General features: G+C 34.9%; 1 protein-coding gene across 2 annotated transcripts; it reads left to right on the top strand.

Moving 5' to 3' along the window:
* The first annotated feature begins 398 nt into the window (after nucleotides 1–398).
* On the top strand, nucleotides 399–20,486 carry LOC124354065. Of its 2 annotated transcripts, XM_046804244.1 has the most exons (3): nucleotides 399–1,654; nucleotides 1,960–2,046; nucleotides 20,244–20,486. In XM_046804244.1, the coding sequence occupies exon 1, from the start codon at nucleotides 686–688 to the stop codon at nucleotides 1,580–1,582; it is 897 nt and encodes a 298-aa protein (XP_046660200.1). In that variant the 5' UTR covers nucleotides 399–685; the 3' UTR covers nucleotides 1,583–1,654; nucleotides 1,960–2,046; nucleotides 20,244–20,486. The 2 variants fall into 2 exon arrangements, with proteins under 2 accessions (XP_046660200.1, XP_046660199.1); XM_046804243.1 differs by having other exon boundaries at nucleotides 400–2,046.
* The last annotated feature ends 897 nt before the right edge of the window (nucleotides 20,487–21,383 follow it).

Genomic DNA, 21,383 nt, shown 5'->3' with positions numbered 1-21,383 from the left:
TTGTTTGTGTGTGTGTGCGTGTGCACATGTGTGTTTATTGTTCTAACAATGTTATCTAACTTCCTATAATTTGAATAATCATTATTTCATTACTTCTAAATTAGTCTCTTGTGTTAACTAATTACATAAATTTGGTTGTTTTAGTTTTTATATTAAAATATTAATTTATTGTTTTTTTCTATAGTGATTGGTGGACTGTAAGAAGTATAACAGTAATAATACCCAGGACTTGAGAGATATATGGAGCATACAAAATACTATCACCTTGCTGTGTAAGAGTTCACAGTAACATAAACAGGTTATTTTTCCTAATTTATATAGTAATTACTACAAAATTAAATGAAAAATGTAAAGTAAGTTTAAAAAAATATTTTTCCTTTTGTTGTTTATGATTCATCTGAAAAGCACTTTACACAGATAAAAAAACGACACAATTTACATCAAGAATTGCGACTGAAAAGTGCCAACTTCACTTTATTGAGATCATTTGTGTTCTTTTATGTTCTGTTCATACAGATAAACTTCAGTATGAGATGATGCATGTGGAACTTTACGATTCTGCTAACAACTCATAACTGTTAATGATTACTCATTATAGTGGGGATTGTAGCAGGAACAATAACTCTGATGATCATAAAAATTAACAGCTAAACTGTACCCCTGATGTATTCTCCATGTATTCATTATGGTGAGTGCATTTGTACTGTTCCTCATCTTAAGTGAATGTCGGTTGATAACCTCTGCAACAACCTTGATGAAAGCCATTAACGAGATTAACCAAGAAATCTTTGCATTGAGGACTGAAGCTAATCATGAAACTTATGCCCAAAATCACAAACCGCATGATCTATGCCCGAAAAAGATTATGGCCTTTGTACCTCAAAAATTTGGGATCAAAGACACCAGATTTTTCAGAAACTTTGAGAAGATAAAGGAACTTCTAGCCAATATCACAAGGGAAAAGAGCATAATCGAAACCCTGGATAGAGAGATCTATATAATTGACCAGTTCCATAACAGGATAAAGTTCACTGTAGAGGTAATGAATGAAGATGTAGAAACTCTCAGTAAGAGAAGGTTGACGGGCTTGGCTAACATGTGCTACCAGTATGAGAAGATCAGGAGCAAATCTGATACATTGGTGGAAGGTGAAGATGAAGTGATTCAACTCAGAGACAAGATGGAGGAAGCAGAAATGTCCTTACTTTATGAAAGAATGCATGATGTCAAGGAAGATCGGGTACGGATGCAGAAGTTCTGTGCGGATCGGTTAAAAAACATTACAAGCTTGATAAATGAAATTTTTGATAGTGAAAATAAGAATGATATAGCAATGAAGACAGGGGAAGTAATCAGGGAACTAGAGTTCGAGTTGTTGGCTGCACATAGTATGAGAGAAAGTAAAAAGACAGAACTTTTCAACACCCCAGAAGAGTTTGAAAAACTGAAGAAGGATCTCGAGATGAAGGCTTATGTACTGGATCATTATAAGGATGACATTGAGTGTTACAAAAAACTTAAATCATCAACTATGAAAATAGAAAAGCCATCATTTGGGCATGTATTGTATTTGTTGATGTAGTACTTAATAATTTAGAGTTTTTTCTTATTCAGTATGGAAATACCTGTATTTAAAGGAAAAGCCAAAACTTCAGTAAGTGAATGCATCAGCTAAGGTAAATTAAGGTTCATTATTAGATATATGAACATACTTGCATAAAGAAACAGAATTTAATAGCTCGAAAGTTTATTTCACACTACTTTTTTTTAATATGATGGCAAATACAAAAATGTTAAATCAATATAAATTTAAATTGTTCTTATGAACTAAACTGGATACATTTCTATGGTGCTGGTTGCAAATTAGAACTCATAAAACCTTAATTATTATTGGACTAAGATGTATTATACTTATTACGTGCACAAACATATTATACCAAAAACAAATCTTACTTTCAGTTACCCTTGGCTTCGCACATAATTTCAATTTGAAAAACAGGGACACCATGAGTACATTCTTTTTAATGGCATTCAGGCATTCCTGAGGTAAGTATTGTCACTGAAATACATTCTTACATCCTAATCCATTTTAGATGTAAATTTCAGAGTAGTTTTTTGAGACTGAAGTCGGAGAGTGAAACCTTTTTTAAAAGAACCAGTGAAATAACTGAATTTCTTTCCAATATTCTGTATTTTTTTTTTTAAGGAATAGCTCCATCAAATTTCAGTAACAATTGAACTATTTTAGCCTAGTGTGGAGGAACCCTAAAGTTAAATCAGAAGGCTTTATTCTTGAACACAGAATACAGAATCGGTGTCAATAAACATTTCAATAATTACAAAATTTTTAAGTACAAAAAAACATGAGCACAAACAATGTTTGATAGTCGTTCAAGCTGAGCAGTGAGCCGGGAACTTGTTCATTGTGTAAAGTGATCTCTCCACAAGACATGTTAACAACATTGTCTTCAGCACCTTAGTATTATGTGTCTTCAGCTCTGCAGGAAGTAGATTGAAGAGCTTTGCCCCTGCATATCAATGTTTCTTTTCAAACAGGGCAGTTCTGTGGAATGGAATAATGAAGATCTGCATGTCGTGTTGGCCATCCATGAAAATCTTTATTTTTTGAAGTCAAAATTGCAGGCAGTAAAATGACATCAAGTATATACAGGGATGTCACTGTCAGTATATTAAGATTCTTGTGTCGCTACAACTGTCAAGTGGCAGTAAGCTAGCTATGATTCTTGGAGCTTTTTTCTGTAGAACCATGATTTTTTGCAGATTTTTCAAGAACTGTTCCCCATAGGAGTACACTAAACTTAATATGTGACTCAAAAAGTGCATGGTACCCCATCATTGTTGTCTCAGTAGTACTAATGAATTTCACTCTTTTGAGAGTAAAAATAGTAGGGTTGAGTTGATGGCTTAACTCATCAACATGGTTATTCTAGGTAAATTTCTCATCTAAGGTGATTTCCAGATGTTTTGTTGAATGTATACGTTCAAGTTCTTGAATTTCACAAACAGCATCCTTGTGTCGTCCCAGTGTCAGTTGTTTTGTGTCACCTTCATTGAACACTAGGTTATTATTTTTGCAATATTGCTGAGTCAAGCTGACTGAAATAAAAGTGTTAATTTCGAGTTACTCTATCATTTGTTGCTGGATAAAAGAACCATATCGTGAACGTAAATAACAGGATAACTGTAGTAATCAATGTGATGAGGCATGTCTGATGTAAAAAAACAAATAGTTCCTGGCCCATCACAGAGCCTTGTGGCATTCCTCTTTTAATAGGTAATGTAGCCGATGTTCCAGTTTTCGTTTGACCATTTAAGGATTGTTTAATTACTACTATTTGTTTTCAATTACATAAATAGCTGCAAAACCATTTTAGGGCAGTGTCCTTTATGACCTCAACTTGGTCAAGAGTAATTTGTGGTCCAGGCAATCAAAGGCCTTGCTCAGGTGTACAAGAATACTGGTGATTTAATGCTGTCAATTAAGTGCTCAACCAAGTCAATCAGAGTCGTATAGTTGATTTTCCAGCAAGAAAATCATGTTTTCTTTCAGGAAGGAGATTGTTGGAGCTAAGATGATTTAGAAGTCTGGATAAAACAATTTCCCTATTATTTTGGTACTAAAGAGATGGGTCTGAAATTATTGAGTTCATGTTTACTTCCTTGCTTGAACATAGGACACACCTTATAAGTCTTTTAACTTTGAAGGAAAAGAATCCTGGGCCATTGACTTATTAGCAATTGGGTGGCATAGATCAAGCTTGCAAAATTTTACAAGAATAGTGGAAATTTTATCTACTCCAGCAGGAGAAGATTTCAGAGTGCGGATAGTACTGAGAACTTTGTGATGATTAGTAGGTGGAAGAATTGACAGTGTGGTCTGGTAATATGGTTGTTACAGTTTTAGATTGTTGATTGTTTTTCTTCAAGGTCTCCTCAGCGATTATTGTAAAGTACTCATTGAAGTTACTGGCCACCATATCAATTTATTCTATCACCTCATTCTCACTATTTATTTTCCTTACACACATGGTATGAGGGCATTTTTCTAGAGGACCCTTCATTATTTATTGTCTGCCAAATAGCTTCAAGAATCTAGAAATTTATTAGTCATACCTAAATTACTATTTAATAGCTGTTACATAAATGCTTCTAGTTCATTCCTCAATTTAATACTGTGGTTAAAGTCATATTTAATAAATGAATTGTCTGAACATATAACAGAAAATATCATACACAACTATAATAATTAACAAAATTAAGTTAACAGTATATAAATATGTAAAACATAACAAAACATCTACGTAATAATTCACAGGTTAAAACAGCTACATTAAATACTGAATAATAACAGTACTAAATATTATAAACAAATAAGAATTAACAAACAACACAAATCAACAATATACAGTTAAAAAAAGAAAAACTACACAGTACACAATAAATAAGTACAATCACCAAAAAGAGTAAAAGCAATAAATCAAATCTATCAAATATTGTATGTAATTGACTATCTTCAGTTAATAGGGAATTATCAACCTTATAAACAACTTGTACTTCTAGCCAATTACTAAAGCATTATTTAAATTTAAGAAGACTGACTGTATGAGCTGATTGTGGTAGTTTTTTAAATAGTATTTTTTTCATGCAAAATGTGTTTTTATTTGTTTTTGATAGTCTAACAGGAAATAAATGTAAAGCATAGTCTTTTCTTGTACGGTAGTTATGAATATCAAATCTAGTTTTATATTTAAATACATTTTCTTTTTCATCTAATAGGCTAAACTATATATACAAACTTGGGGTTGTCATTATTTTCAGTTTAAAATCAGAGGAGCCAGATTCCTGATAATCTAATCTTTTTATAATTCGCTGTGCATATTTCTGCCACTTAAAAGGTTGTTCAATATAGGCACTGTTTATCCATAATGTAATATTGTATACAATTTGAGAATGAAAGAAGGCATAGTAGGCACTAATCAACATATTACTTACACTGAGTTTAAGTTTCCTTAACAAATAGGCAATCCTAGATAATTTCTACAAAGATTTTGTATATGTACATCCCATTTCAGAGTGTTATCCAAGTATATCCCAAGGCATTTAATAGACTGCTCTTGAAATGCTTTACTTAATGAGAAAATAATTGATTCTTGTTTTTGTTATCAATGTGTAAATTGTTTGTTTTAAACCAGTCCATTGCATTAATCATTGTTACATTTATTTCAAGGTGCAGTTTTTCAATATTTTTCCCTGACTGCACTAAGGTAGTATCATCTACGTATAATATTGATTTATTAGGTATACTACTTGAGAAATCGTTTATTGCTATTGAAAATAGAAAAGGGCCTAAGACGCATCCTTGAGGAACACCTGATTTAATTCATTAAAAGTTGGAAATGTCATTTTTCTGATAAACCATCTGTTTTCGGTTACACAATGAAGAAGTCATTAAACTGAGTTCTTTGTCTTTCAGGCCATTATATTGACATTTTTTCTGTAAAATTTTGTGTGAAATACAATCAAAAGCTGTGGTTAAATCAATCAGTGTAGCACAAGTCACTATTTTGTCTTTAAAGCTATTAAAAATAAAATTATTTACACTTTCCATTGTTTTAATTGTACTTAAATCTATTATGAACCCAAGCTGTTCAATACAAAGTAATTTATTATCTACAAAGAAATTATACAAGCTTCAAAAATCTTGCTTATTATAGGGACTAGTGATATAGGTCTGTAACTTGATGGATCAAACTTTGTTCCTTTCCCTACCTTTGTTACCTTAGGTGCATCTGGAAAAACTCGTACAAATTTAGATTTGTATTTTCCTAGAAAAACTCCTTATTAAACATTAATACTAAAGGTTTGATTTTTAAGTGAATGGTTTCTTTGATTATTCTATTTTATAATAACCCATAATAATCCTGTCTATTAGATGTGCTAAAATTACCGACATTTTTTTATATGCGTTCTGTTATAGTTTGCCAAACAAACAAATTTCCTTGCATGATATTATTTAAATTCATGTAGCTGTTTGCATATAGCATTGGTCCCATTTCATTGATGGGTATATTTATATTAATTTATACTGCTAAATTAACAAAATAGTTGTTAAAATCATTTTAATCAATTGAACACTCAGTATCTGTAATATTTTTTCCAGATTCTTCCCTAATAACCTTCCATGCTGCTTTGCATTTATTTTTATAATTTCCATAAATTTACTAACAAATAATTTTTTTCTCATTTATTTTAAATTTGAAAGCTTTTTTTCCTTTTTCATACAATTCTTTTAATTGATTTTCCCTATTTTGATTATTATCATCCCATTGGACATATTTATTATAACACACAATAACTCTTTCCTTAATATTTTCCTCTTGTATGATTTTTGTTCAAGCAATATAAATCATATGATCTCAAAATATTTAGAAACTATTGTGATTCTTGTGAGTTTTCAAGTATATTAATATTAAAATCTCCTGAAAATATTAATGATCAAGTCATATTGGTGCATGAACTTTCTAGTAATAAATCCTAAGAAATGGTCTAATTTGTTATAAACTAATTTTATATCAGATTGGGGAGTTCGGTATATACTAACTAAAATTGTACCATAACTCATTAAAATAACAGTAACTTCTTCAAAACCACTAACAGAACTAAAACAGAAATCATTAATATTTCAAATCTAAATCTTCCTTAACTAATGTGGAGCAAACCCCATATTTAAATGGGTCTTCTCTACACTATCTTTATATATATTTCTTGTGTTCGTGTGTATGTGACTGAACTCCTCCTAAACGAACTGTACCGATTTTGATGAAATTTTGTGTGTGGTTTCAATGGAATTCGAGAATGGTTTAGATTCACAATTTGGTCCAATTTAAATAGTTTATTTAATTAATTTTTTTATTATAAATTGTTGTTGATGTTGGAGTGTTTTATATTGGATCCAACATACTGCGCTACAACATGTAATACAAAGCGAACTGATACTTAACAGTGCTGTTAATACTTTCAGCTGAAGTTCATCAAAGAGACAGAAACATTTGTTTACATTTAAAATTTAGGAAATTGTTATTGTAAAGTGCTTGATCAATAGTGTAATGCAGGTTGCATAAAAGACGTCATTGCCTGATTTTAAATTTATATTGCACCAATGATCAATAAACTATCAAATGCAATGAAAATACTATTAAACGCTATTATGAAAACAACCTCATTGTACAAATCCCTGAATATTTGCACATAAGGTAATCGAATTTGGTTAGATCGAAGGTAAATGAAAAGAGCCGAAAGAAGACGCTTTATGATCGAAATTGGTTTTCGTTGATACATTTTCTTGAAGGCACACTCCTCAATAATACTGGAAATATCTTAGACAGAAAATTAATTTTAACAGACCGAATTTGATTCTTTATAACCTAATTAGTTTATCGAGATTCATCCATATACATTAATTGTTCTGAATAACTTATCAATACCTAGCAAAAACCACGAAAGATAGAGGCAGGAAATATGGTACATACCTTCATAATGCGCCCAAGAGGCTCACGAAGGAACGACTATCAATTATCTCAGCAATGTTTAAAATGTGATATAAAAAGAATACGTGAATATAGTGTACTGTTTTTCAACGGGAAATTGCATGCGAAGCCGCGGGCAACTGGTGGTATATGTATATATCAGCAAGTACAAAGCCTACAGGTAAATAAAGACATTTTTCACATGAATCAAGCCAGTGCTCATTCAGACAAATTACATTTCAATCAAGCTCATCCAATATCAATTCAAGTATTCCCACTTGTTTCCTTATAGACTGTGCCTTTAAGTGGACTAAATTAAGCTGTTTATTGCTTACTATATTTTTACAATCTAATTAATTTAATTAATCTAATCCATATATATATTATTTTGGATTTTACAATTTTACCTTGGTTAATACTATTTTCTTCCTTGAAGGCTGTGATGTTGTTGAAGTTGGTTCTTCGTTTCTTGTAGCATTCACATTTTCCAAGTCTGTGTGATTCACTACTCTGGGGTGCAACCTATATATGGTTGAGTGTTGTACAGGGAGTCCTGGGTTCCAACTTGAGCAGACTTGGTTATGGCTTCACAGATTTGTAAAAACATGTTTACTATCTGCTCAATAAAACAAAATGGGAGTTTTCAATACCAGTAGGAAATAGCATGGATGAATTTTCCAAATAGATATAGGCCTGTATGTCATGAAATTAACCAAGGACCCTAAGAATGTGTATGTAAAATTTCAATATAATTGGTCCAGTAGTTTTACGTGATTTGAGTAAAACAAATACACACAGTCACAATTAATTAGATTTTTATATAATAGTATATGTATTATGTTGTAGAAGTCTGGAAAATGTTAAGATCCTTTTTTAAGTGTTTCATATACTCTTCCTAACTTACCAACTTGACCAGTTTGTATATGTTGTAAAGTTGTAGCTGTAGTTTTTGTATTCATCGTCATTCAAATTCAAAACAATCTTTATTTTACCATTTGCACATAACATTACAATAATAAATAAAACAAAAATAAACGGTGTCAATAGTATGAACTTAGATTTTAAGAACTAAATACATAAGGTATTTGTCTAAAACAGTAATGTATATAAACAAAAGTATAATTACTATTTAACCAATAATCTATAGTATAATTCCCAAACACTGATCGGCCACTGCTTTCAAAAAACTCATTGAAATGAGTATAATGTTTTGTCAACAAGATATTTCTTTTAATTTTAATCTGAACAATTTGACATAGGAATGCTTTTTGATATTTTACGGGGATACTATTGTAAAACTTAACTTTCCAGGCAACTAATGGGTTTTTTTCTCTTAAATTAATTCTAATTTTACTTTTGGTACTTTGAGCCAACGGTTTCGATTTCTAGTCAGTAAGCCCATGTGATGATCCCAATCAGAAGTCTAATCCCTAAGCTTTCCTAACACATGCCACCACAGTGTCTACTATGTACAAGCCATACATACAGTAAGAATACCTAGAGTTTTGAAAAATGTTGCTTTGGGGCGCCGATTCACGATCCTCCAGATTAATACATTATAACGAATTGGCCTGTTTCTGAATGAGAAGAAATACTTTGTAAAGTTTTGATCAACTTGTTGGGTAGGCAACAGGGGACGGGGCGCCTGCGGCGACGCGCAGGGGGGCGACGGGAGGAGGGGCGGGCGTGTGAGAAGCGCGGTGGGGATATATGGAGGGCGAGAAAGGAGTGGAGTGAGAGGGCGAGGCGCTGGAGTCGTATTTTATTACTACACGATATCGGGGGGGGGGGGTTAGCGTGATAGCGAATTCTACATTAAGACACAAGCTATCTTCAAATACACTTGCATCTGATCTAGGTGTTGTACTGCCTTCAACCTAACGCAATAGAGCATATCATTGACACATGCATAATTCGGCATGGCGTGCTAGGGGTATGGAGCACTTATTTACAAATGGGTTACATCAATTTCTCCAGCGCGCGCGACACTAATTACACTCACTACATTTTCTATTCTTCTTATCTATTATGTAGTTGTTCTATTAGCATTATCGAAGTTTCATTTATCATATGCAGCACACTTGCTATGTATTCTTCATTATGTCTACTTTACATTGCAGATGTACAGAATGTATTCTGTGGGGTGTCTGCTCTAGATCATAACTCTGGTCATAGATCGCGGCGAACTAACGATAGTACTCGTCTACAAAATGAGCTTCAAATGCATACATTTGTACATATCAATATCATTTGAGGCTCCTATTCTAGGAGATGAGAGCTTTGGCAGCTGTCACTTATGCAGCACAATTGGTAGGGAGTGCTGGAAGCGATAAGCGCTGTGCTGTCTAGAGAAGGGATGGCGCGTTCATGCACAGGCTACTTGACACAGACACATTTCGTCATAATCTCTCCAAGCAGCTCTCTAACACAAGCTTCGCACTTCACGTTCTCTCGAGGAGTTAAAATGATAAAACAGTTTCGGAGACAAATAGAGAAAATAGCAGACGGCGTCAGATGGTAGGGAGTTTGGGTGTGTGCACACTTCAGAGTACAAGGGGAATAGATTTATTATAAATCGATAGACTATATACAGATAGCCGATTCATTTAGTCATGGACTAGGATATGGTTATTCGAGATACATTATGACTTTATCTGTGTCCCGAACAATCTATCATATTATACAGCACTCTTGTTCTGCATTTTCAGTGTAAGACAGGGTGGCCAGATTAATACAGAGTTAGATCATATGGAGTATAAACAAGTCATGGTTTTGATCGCTCACAGGTATGGGAAGCATTGGAGCCATTAGAGCTGCTCGTTGACACGCATAATGTAATATTATTTCTTTAGTATATCTTGAATTTCAAATAAGTTCATGCGTAGCTAAATCATACGGGGATATATTGTATTTTTACACTCATGTAGTGATCATTACGTCTAACATGATATGTCGCATCTTCGGTTACATATACAAGACAGATTGTAGCCTTGAGTGAGGCATTCTACACATCACAATAACCAATCTAATACACACAGGTGCTTACACACAGGTATTTAGTTTATAGGTGTTGGTCAGTAGAGACATCTTAGCACAATGAAGAGCCAGTACCAACAGCTACTCAGCATTTTAAACTTATTACAGATACGCCAATGCAGAGAGTGCTCATGCTAGGCGGAGAGGCGAGTGTGCTGTTGTCTGGATTGAGCTCATGATAATTCAATGCGCAGTTCGCAGAGTGTCGGGTCGCTAAAGTGTACTTAGTGTATATTTATGAGCGTTTATTGGTATCCTGGTACACTATGATATGCCCAGCTTTTACAGTCAATTGCTGTTTAAATGTGCATTCATATTTAGTGATTTATCATAGTCGTTTGTGGGTGTGTGGGGAGATGGGGCAGGAGGATAGATTAACTACAACATACATACAGGCGGGGGGTACACATACACTACAGAAACACGTTCATCACAGGTACACAGTGTGTATGTGAAGTGAGAATGGTAGAGGGTTTTTTGGTTTGGTATGTAAGGGAGGGAGTGTTGTGGACAAGGCGATAATGTATGGGTAACATGGTCAAGGGTAGGGTTGACACAGGTGGGGGGAGTTTCTATGCAATGGATTATTAACAACAAGAAAAAAAAAAAATGGATGAGAGGAGAACATATGAGAATGTTTTTTATGTCAACTTTTGTGATAGGGCGGTTTGTCGTGTGTGGTGAATGTGATAAAAAGATGGGGGGTACATAGATAGAGGGTTGGCATTGTTAGAATTGGGTTATGACAACTTGGGGGGTTTGTTGGGTGTGAGCGTATATGCATTTTATTTGTGTTTTGATTGGGAGTATTTTTTGTGGATTGGTTACATCACTAGTAAGGCGGGCGGGGGGGTTTCCACGGGAGGGGGTGGTGGTTGGTGGGGGGGGTGGGGTAAAGGGGGGGTAGTCTTATACTCAGTGTAATTTAATATTGATCGTTATGAAATACGTTTGGACGTTAGATGATAATGTAACTAGTGGTGGATGATGGTGGATAAGCTAGTTTATGTGTGTACGGGGTCTTTGGGGGTTGAGGGAGATATATATGGGTTGGAGCAGGGTGTTTGCAGTGTGACAAGTAGGCATGATACTATGTACAGGTATGTAGTGAGGGTGAATAAAAGGATGAATATTTGAGATTCTATAATAAGAATTATTGTGTTGTTGTTTGTAGGTTGTTGATAGATAGTTTGTTGGGTGATTGGTGATGGATGTTGTTGTGTTGTGCTAGAGAGATGGTTATCAATAATGATTTCTGGTCTATGGTCAAGAGATACTGCTGAGCGAGATTGGTGAGCAAGAGGAGAGTTGCGTAGAGATGGAGTGTTAGGGGGGTATTTATATGTATGAGGCAATAGTGATAGTGTAGGATGGGGGGGGGGGGGGAGGGGATGGGTGGGGGGGGGGGGGTGGGGGGGGTGGGGGTGGTGGTGGGTGGGTGTGTTTTGTTTGGATTATTTAGTTGAGGAGTATAGGAGCGTAGTGGGTAGAGGGTGGGACACGGGGTTGTTATTGGTGAGGGAGGTGTGAGTAATGGTTAGGGAGGTGTGGAGGGGGGGGTACTTTGTGAGTAGATGTGTCGGTGTCTATATTTATGACTTGGGGAAAGTTGAGGGAAGGTAGGGGATCTAGGGGAAAGGGGTTTTACATGGGGGTATGGAGTGGTAGAATGGAGGTGAGGGGGATGATATGGTTGTCATGTGTGTACGTGGTGAGTGTAAGTGATATGTATGTGGTAGTGGTAGGGTGGTGGAGGCTGACAGAGTTGACAGGTGGGGGTATTGGAAGTCATATGAGCGTTAGGGCGTGGTGATTGGGGTGTGGGGACAGTGCATACACACATATCTCTATTATACATCTAATAGTATATAGGTAGATTGCTCGAGGTCTATCTGGGAGGATAGTTAGAGATTTTCTGATGGCATCTTGAGAGTATAGATGGTATACTGGGAGGCAGGGAGATTCTGGTGAGCTGGGTGGTGTAGAGAGGGAGATAGTTTGAGTAGTAGCGATGTGTATTGGTTGTGGTGGTAGTATTGGGGCACACGTGATGAGGATTAGTTTTCGAGGAGGTTGATGGGTATTATTGATTACGTATTTAGGGACAGTAGAGTGTTGGTTTGTGGTTGGAGTAGAGGGAGAGTTGGTGTAGATGTAATTGTGGTGGTGTCATGTGTGAGTTGGTAGGAGGATAGATATGTGACGTAGATGTGATAGTATTTAGGGAGTAATGTGGATAGTAGTTGTGCAGTGATGTTGTACTGGTAGGAGGATTGACAAGTAGATATAGCACAAGAGGATGAACAGTGATTGGGTATGTGAGTATGTTCTGAGTTTGGTTAGTGCAGTTACACACATGTGTAGGGACATGTTTATTCATGACACAGCTGTGAGTTGTGAGAGTGGTGGTGTGTATATATGAGTAGTGTTATTGTGGGGGGGGGGATGTTGTGAGGGTTGTGTGGGGTATGGGATTTTGTTGTGGGGGTTGGTGATGGGGGGATTGAGTTTGGGTTTTGATGATTTGGTTAAGGATTGGGGGAGTGTATGTGGGACTGTGGACAGTGATTGGATCTATGGTAGTGTTGAGTGGTGTGAGGTTGAGGAATGCGAAGATTGGGTGAAGGGTTCTGGAGGGACAATTTATTGGTGAGTGGTACTTGGGTGATTTTGTGGAAACGTGGGGTAGGGAATGTAATGGGAGGTTTGGTTCAGGATGGGGATTGTAGTTTAGGATAGGTTGACAGTACTTAGACGGGGTAAGTAATGTGTGCATTGACAGAACGGGGGGCATAGTCTTGGTATATCAGGTGGTGAGGATGGTGCATGAGGTGGGATTTAGACAACTGAGTTATATATTGATGATCAAGAGATCACTTACATATCTTCATATGGGTGTCGTTTTTTGGTTAGGTTTTAGTTTCTATCTGGGTTTGGGGGGGGGGTAATTTGGGTGGGGATAGGTACTTCTATGTCTAGTAGACAATGGATGGATTGGTGGGGGACACGAGGTGACTATGATCTCTTATAGATATGGAGAATGTGGGAAGGGAAAAAGGATAATATGTGGGATTTATAGTTTTAGAGAGATTTAGAGGTAGGTTTTTTTAGGGGAAGGTGGGTTATAGAGGGTAGGGGGGGGGGGGGGGGAGGGGGGGTTTTATATAGTTGTTTGTTATTTTTGTATGGAGATGGTATGGGTGAATGGGGTGAGTGTATTTAATTATTGTTATTATGTTTTGAATGATTTTGTATTGTAATTTATGATGGATATTGATAGTGTAAGTACAAATTTGATTTTTGGTTAAGGTTGTGGATTTAGTGTTTGGTGTTGGTTTAAAGTGTTTTGTAAAATGATTGATGTATAGAATAAGAGTAATGGATGGAAGTGTATATGGTAATTTTTGAAATATTGTTTTTTTGTTATTTGGTGTTGGGTTGGATATGGAAAGTATTATTATGTAGGGTTTGATTTGAATATAATCAATTTCTAATGATGGTTTGCGAGAAAAAAAGTTTTTTTGAATATTTTGGTGCATTAATGAAAAGACTATTTTTTTTATTAAATGAAAGTTTTATCTTGGTGAGGAGTCATCAGATTTTTTAGATACATTAATTTAGAGGTGGGAATATGTCCATTGTCCCTAAAAAACTTTGACTGCTTCTCTGGACGTTGACTTGGTGAGGCTGGCTCGTCATGATGTAAGTGCTACTGAGTACTGTGTCTGGCTGGTTCACAAGACCTCCCCTCCTGATTTCATCCCTCAGCTTTGCTGATAAATGCAGAATAAGAAAGTCCAAGATGCAATGGTCTTTGAGCTCCTGGTTTGTTCTTTAGTGATACCAAAACAGCAGCACCAGTGGTCCTATGAAAAAGAATTAATGTTTTTGGCATAATGGTCGAGCTGGACATGATCCCAGACACAACCTAATCGGTGAGCATACCAATGTGCTGAACTTCCTCTTCTTGAATTCCAGTGTCAGGTCAAAAATGCCCGGTCCCCTTAGTCCTTCGTTTTTAGGCTTACTGTAATAGTGATCTTTGTTATCATGCTGTATACTGACTGCTAGCTTCGAGGATCACTTCTCTGACACGCCAGAAACTCATTATGCAATCCGTCCTCTGAGGCTTGCCGAACTGTTTTGAAACGTAACTGCCACTCCAGCATCGTCCTTCTATGATGATCGAAATCACCCGAGATCGAGCACTGGGCGAAGCAATGGAATCATTACTTTTCAAGTCCTCAAATCACCTGCCACATGTCCGCACCAGAACTGTTTATTTTTTTTTTTCTTCCCAGAACCAATAACATCACTGGGTTTCACTTTGGCTGTTGACTTCCAACTCACTCCTGGACAAGGTATCAACCATATCTTCTTCATAAGGTTGATACAATTTTTAGATGGCTATAAAAGGATCAATAGTTTTGTTTTTACCATCTTCAGATTTGGAGTTGATATTCATACTCTTATTTAATTTCCTGAAGTGACATTGACTGCCATTTGGAAAGAGCAATTTAATATTAAATAAGCCTAATTTAGATTTTCCCCTTTTGTTTTAAATGGAGGCCTTGATAGTAAAAGTGAAACCTCCTTAACTCACGTAAGTCAATCAGAAATACATTCTTCAAGCCTATTTTTTAACCAGTAAAAATGTCGTTTATTAACGAGTCTTAAGTCTTGATAATCAACAATCCTGAAATCTTCGTCAAATCTTTGTGTAAACACAGTTGATAAAACCAGCGTAGTCATGCTGAGAAGCCGTAATTGGTTTCAGATTAGAGTAAATAATCTTGAAATCACCATTCAGACTATCATTACTTCCTCCTAGTAAGATCACTGGGCTATCATCCACTCAGTGAAGCAAGAGTCAATCATTAGTCAAAGTGGTGTTAATCTGTCCAATCCCAAAGCATTTCACTCTACCATTGCTCAGCTCCACCAAACTGAAGATAACAGTGAACCCTACTAACTGAACAAAGGTTCACTTCCATTCCAACAGAAGTTTTAATTTTCCTATCTTTCCCACCATTTTAGTTTTAACCAGAATAGATTTGTCTGTACTTATTTTCTTGTAAGGTTGTTAGCAAAAGATTGCTTATAGGCAATCTAATTTCCTTATCAAAAATTTTTCTGAGTGTCCTCCAAAACATCATACTATATGCAGTATCAACCACCCCACCCCCCCGATAGGGCCATACACTCTTCCTGGAATGCTGGTTGTTTAAAATATTTTGGTCAATGTATTCCTTTCACCAATGACCACTCTTGGTTGTTAGAAGTGTCACTGCATGTTTCTTCATTTCATATTGTAATTGTTTGTTTTCAATGCTGGTGCCCTTCCTTTGGCAATCACAATGGGGCTCATAAAAAATTACCTTGGATTGATTTGTTTTGAGTCTCTTATTCCATTCAAAATAAAAAAAATCAATTCCCTTTGCGAATATTTACCCTCAACTTCTGTTTGTATTGTAGATGTAAGATAAGTAGGTCACAATAGAACGTTTCTGGATTATATCAGACACATTAATCTCAAAAGAATCAAAACATCCTTTTAAGTCAAAACCCATTGTCCTCCTGATCCCGGATATTAAGTTATAATAATACAACCAATCCACAATAAAAGCAGTGTAAGACTCCCGACGTGGGGGTGGCGCGGGCGAAGTATGGCTGCCTGCGGGAGGCTTATTGGTGTAGATGGGATATAAGTGGCCGGCAGATACGATAGCAATGCGCGGGGGGGACGCGGGAGTGGGCAGATAGTCTTCGTGGACAGCGTCCTGCCTCTGGGATGGTTGGTTGGTGGGGGGTTGTAGGTAGGGGTATAATAGTGTCGGTGACGTCGCATTCTTTTGGGGATGAGTAGGTTATAACGCTCTTTCGGGTAGAGGGCTAGATGTTGGGTAGGATAAGAGGTAGATGTATGGCTTTGATGTATGTTCTATGTAACTCAGGTCTAGAGCCGATATAGATGCACTCGATAACAATTGAGATGTTTTAGTTATCAGTGTCCGAGTAGGGAGGTGAAGGAGCGTCGCGCGCTTCGCATGTGCAAAGTCTCTTCTTCGTTGTCATTGAGAAACACTCGATCAACTGAGACATCAATATCAGGCGAAGAGGGCGGTGGGGCGGGGCGGGGGGGGGGTTAATCAGTCTTATAAATACTGTCATATTATTACGAGGCTTACAATGGTTCGAAGGTACGACACACAAGATCCGACGCGAGTCTCTTTCCGAATTTCACAATGGCGTCACGTATGTGGTGACTTTGCGGAATCATTAGAGAGAGAGCCATGTCGAATCAGGTGGACATATGACACTGTAGATCCTCTACGAATCAAACATATTCGATAATATCAGTGAGTTATCATACACTGCTATGCTAGGTCTGTGTCACCACTCATTACAACATCACAGAGCGCGTGTTCAGAGGCGAGTCACATGCATCTTTCAATTAGGCAGAGGGCTGTGGTGCTCTTGGTGTCACGCGGGTGTAGTAGAAATCAAAATACAATGAAATACATCGTCCTGGATCCCATTCAATTTGCCAACAATGTTAGAACATAAATTCAAATTATTTTCCAGAGCATTTACAATACCAATCTTTACCATCATTAAGTTTTTAATGATTCAGATTAACTCTGGAGCTGTTCAAATTGTGCTATTTTGTAGTTTTAGGGTATGTTTTCAAGAGACTAAAAGTCATATACCTGACTTTGTGAATTTTAATTTTTCATCACTAATATATAGTTTTAGTTTGACTAATTCTGCTATTAATAAACTATTTTCTTTTATTTAGTTGTGTTTTAGATTCCCTTGTTATAAAAAAGTTGTATTTAGCATTGAGCTCCTCAATTACCTTGTTTTTAAATTTAGCGTCTTCAATAGTAAATATAGATTAAGTCTAGAGTCAATGTCTTTATATTGTCTTTGAAGTTTTTGTACATCCATTTCCACATCCGCTTCCATACATACAGACACACACAAGCTCCTCTCAACCGAGTGATTTTTCCCTTTTTTTAAAGCTTTCCCAATGTTGAGTACAGTTACTTTCTAACACCTAAATCTGGGCCCTTTCAGTAAGATAATTTTGTTATTACTGTTTCATTATATTCATCAAGAATATTTGTAATTACATGCAGAATTACAGTGTAATCATCAGATCCATGCTTGTAAATCAAATTGCCCAAATATTTGTGTAACTCACAAGCATAGGCTCAGGCCACTCTCCTCTCTTAACGTGTTGTTGACCGAAACACTTTTCATTTACTGCACACTCATTTCATATTTAATGGAAATTTCATTGGAATATTCAATATAGATTGTTCAATTTCCTGCAGTGCTTTGTTAACTTTTTGAATTTCTTGATTTGGGTTTACCAAGCTCCGCTTTGATTGTCATTGTATAAGTACAAATCTGAGAATTTTAGTTTTGCCCCTTCATGAGTACCATAAGAATTCAACATTGTAGTACGTATTATTATCTTGAAATGTATAATATTTGTTATTTATGCCGGCCCCATGGGTGGAAAACTCTTCACCTTTGCAAACACATTGTCTCAGCAGCAAATCCCATTTCAACATCGTTTTTCATTTTGTCAAAGTTATTTCACTTCATCGTGTTAGCTCCTTTTCCTAATCTCTTTTTGTATTTTTTAAATTTATTTATTAAATCCACTATTAAATTAAACTAAGGAATTTTTTGAGTATAGTTTATATATTTTTACTTAAAATATAATTTATCATTGTTTTTATTAATATGTAATAATATAGTTAGATTCTTTTATTGTTCTATATCCTAAAAATAATAGTAATGGCAAATAAAAATTATGATATAGCTCAATAAACAAATTTCATAAAATTATTCTTGCAAAATAAGTATCATTGAGCAGATTTGAACTCAACCCTGCAGGGTATTCAGGGTGCAAATCCCTATCGATTTAATTGCTATTAGCTAAACATGCTATCAAATGGGGTCAGTGTTCTCACTGTCACTTAGGGTCACATATTACCTCAAACGTCTGGTACTCAGAATCCCATTTACATCCTGATTTCCTTATCTAGTGCACTTAATATAATGTTAGTAAAATTCATTAATAGAATTCTCTTCCTGTTTTCCCATCAATAATTGTTTTTAATATCATAATATGCTATGGAATTGTTTTTATTTCAGAACACACTAAATAAAATCTGTAAGAAAGATTTAATATACGTGGAATTGTCCTTTTTTTCATCCACTGAGCAAGCAAATTATCTGAATTGAACTAGGTATTTTTCATGGATTTCTAATCACATCTTGGATTATTCATGCTATACAGTTAGAGGTATTGCTCTACTCTTTATATGGCTTCTATTATATTTTGCTGTGTGAGCTTCACAAGCAATGTTTGCTAATTAATTTGTATTATTCGTTACATGGCTACTTAGGTGAATAAATATGAAATGTATATGAGCTGCTTTCTAACCCCAAAGTACTGAGCATGGATTGTGTTTTTTTTTATTATTATTTTACTATACAATTATTATTAGTGGAATGAAAATCTAATTTGTATAATAACATCGTTGGATACTCAAACATTCAACTGTTTCATTTGTCTGAGTAAGTCATAGTTTCATTGGTCCGAGTGCCATTTGTCTGAGTAAGTCATAGTTTCGTTGATCCGAGTGCCATTTGTCTGAGTAAGTCATAGTTTCATTGGTCCGAGTGCCATTTGTCTGAGTAAGTCATAGTTTCATTGATCCGAGTGCCATTTGTCCAAGTACAATGGAAAAAGTACTATAAAATAAACTTTGAAGTGATCTTGTCAAATGTCCCAAGTTCTCATTAAGAGATGGGTGTAGAGTTAGCCATCTTAATTTTAGCCACAATAGAACAATGTTAAACTTCAAACACTTTTGTACAGTTATGAAAGAAGTCTCATAAAAAAAAGATTAATATGCTTGCATTCACACTTTAGTATTACAATATTTTTAATTGCTATTGAAAAAAGTTTAAGCTTTTTATGATGCATTGTGTAAATATTCAAACAATTTATTTCTTACAAGAAATATTAAAAAATGGTTTGGATACGTATTAGTAATATATTTTAAATTAGTCATCTCCCATAATTCCATAACTATAAATACAGATGTGAAAAGTGTTAGAAGTGTTCTTTTAGGGTAAAACTTAAGGTCTTTTAATCTCATTGTAATAGTGCCATTTCATTTAAAAACCCACTCTAGATGATAATACTCTCACTCTGAATAAGGTCCAGAGCTTAGAACAGATCTTGAATACAGAATGTTTCTACATTGAGCACACACTTAAGCCTAAACCTCAAACTCCTCAAAGATAATTTTACATTCAAAAATTTCACAATGCTCTGTACAAATACTTCACAAGACGAAGTCCCTCTTAGCCACTCGTTCTTTGTTTGTAAACAACATGGAAAATCTATGTGCATAAATATTGTTTTTATAAAGCACATGTGATCGACATAAAATTGTGAAAAACAATAGATTTACTAGTGGCTTGTAGCAGCAATTGCTGCATTTTATTGGTATAAAATTAAGTTTAATGTACTTCATATTCTGTTTTATGATTCATAGTAGTAATTCTAGGTAAAAAATGTTTTGTGTGTAACTATTTTCATTATTGTTTATTTTTCCTTGTGTGTTTTAGTTTCCTATTTCCATCTTTGTCTTGAGGCAATATTGCTTTACTAAAAGCTACATATAAGTTGTCCATGGCTAAATACTGGATTTCATAAATAGATACCAGTTTTTCCAAAGGTTTGACCTTGTGCTTTATTTATCCTCATTACAAATGTAAGTTGTATTGTAAATTGTGGTTTGATGAAAGAAAAATGTTTTGTCTGTTGTCATTAATGTTATTCTTGGAATAAATACTGTTTGGCCTTTGTTTTTTCCAGTAATTATTTTCAGGTATAATTACTTTTCAAACATACCTTTCACAATTTTCTTCTCCAATAACCAGTCTAGAAGACACATTCATATTTCTAATTACCATAAATATAGCTCCAATTTTATTTTAAAAATGTGTGGGAGTGGTGTTGAGATTTTCACAGTTGTTGATTAGCGGGCAAATAATTGCCTTTGTAGAGACAATGTATCAATGTTTGCATTATTAAAATCATTTCCATCAAGAAGATCGACTATAGAGTTGTCATGTATAAATCTTATGGAATCTTAATGACATCTTCACTTGTCAGTACTTTATTGTCAATTACCTAATTATATTTACTACTAAGCAAATTCTTTTTCATCATCACTGTTCCCATACTTTTTGTAAGATGTAAACTGATGTAGGTAGAAATAATTACAAAATGTTTTTTATTAAATTACTTCATAGTATAATAAAATGCAATAAAAAGTAAGTTTTAACTAATGCATTTAAGAATATCTTTTAACTATGTACCATAATATATACATGTTATTTATTATATTGCTTCATAATATTTATTATTTAAATAATGTTTACAGCAAATAACCTTTTACCAAATCACAGATTTTAGCTTTTTATTGATGTGCAGTAGCTGTATTTGTTTGGAACAAAAATAATATAAGTTTCAAAACTGTTGGTCTTTCAAAATTGTAAAGTGTCTGATATTTATTACTTTATGACTTACAGTGACTTTATGCCATATCAGTGAATACAAATGACATGCGATTTGAAATATCTTCAGTGATGGGTTACTGTGAGTACCAAAAAGACTAAAGTTATTAATTTCAGGTTTAAAAATATTCTGGTTAATTTTGACTGGGTAAAGTACACTGTGCCAATAGTCTTGAACAGGCAGGT

The sequence above is a fragment of the Homalodisca vitripennis genome, chromosome 2 (genome assembly GCF_021130785.1).
Source record: "Homalodisca vitripennis isolate AUS2020 chromosome 2, UT_GWSS_2.1, whole genome shotgun sequence".
NCBI classification, from domain to species: domain Eukaryota; kingdom Metazoa; phylum Arthropoda; class Insecta; order Hemiptera; family Cicadellidae; genus Homalodisca; species Homalodisca vitripennis.
This window is presented reverse-complemented; position numbering and strand designations above follow the sequence as displayed.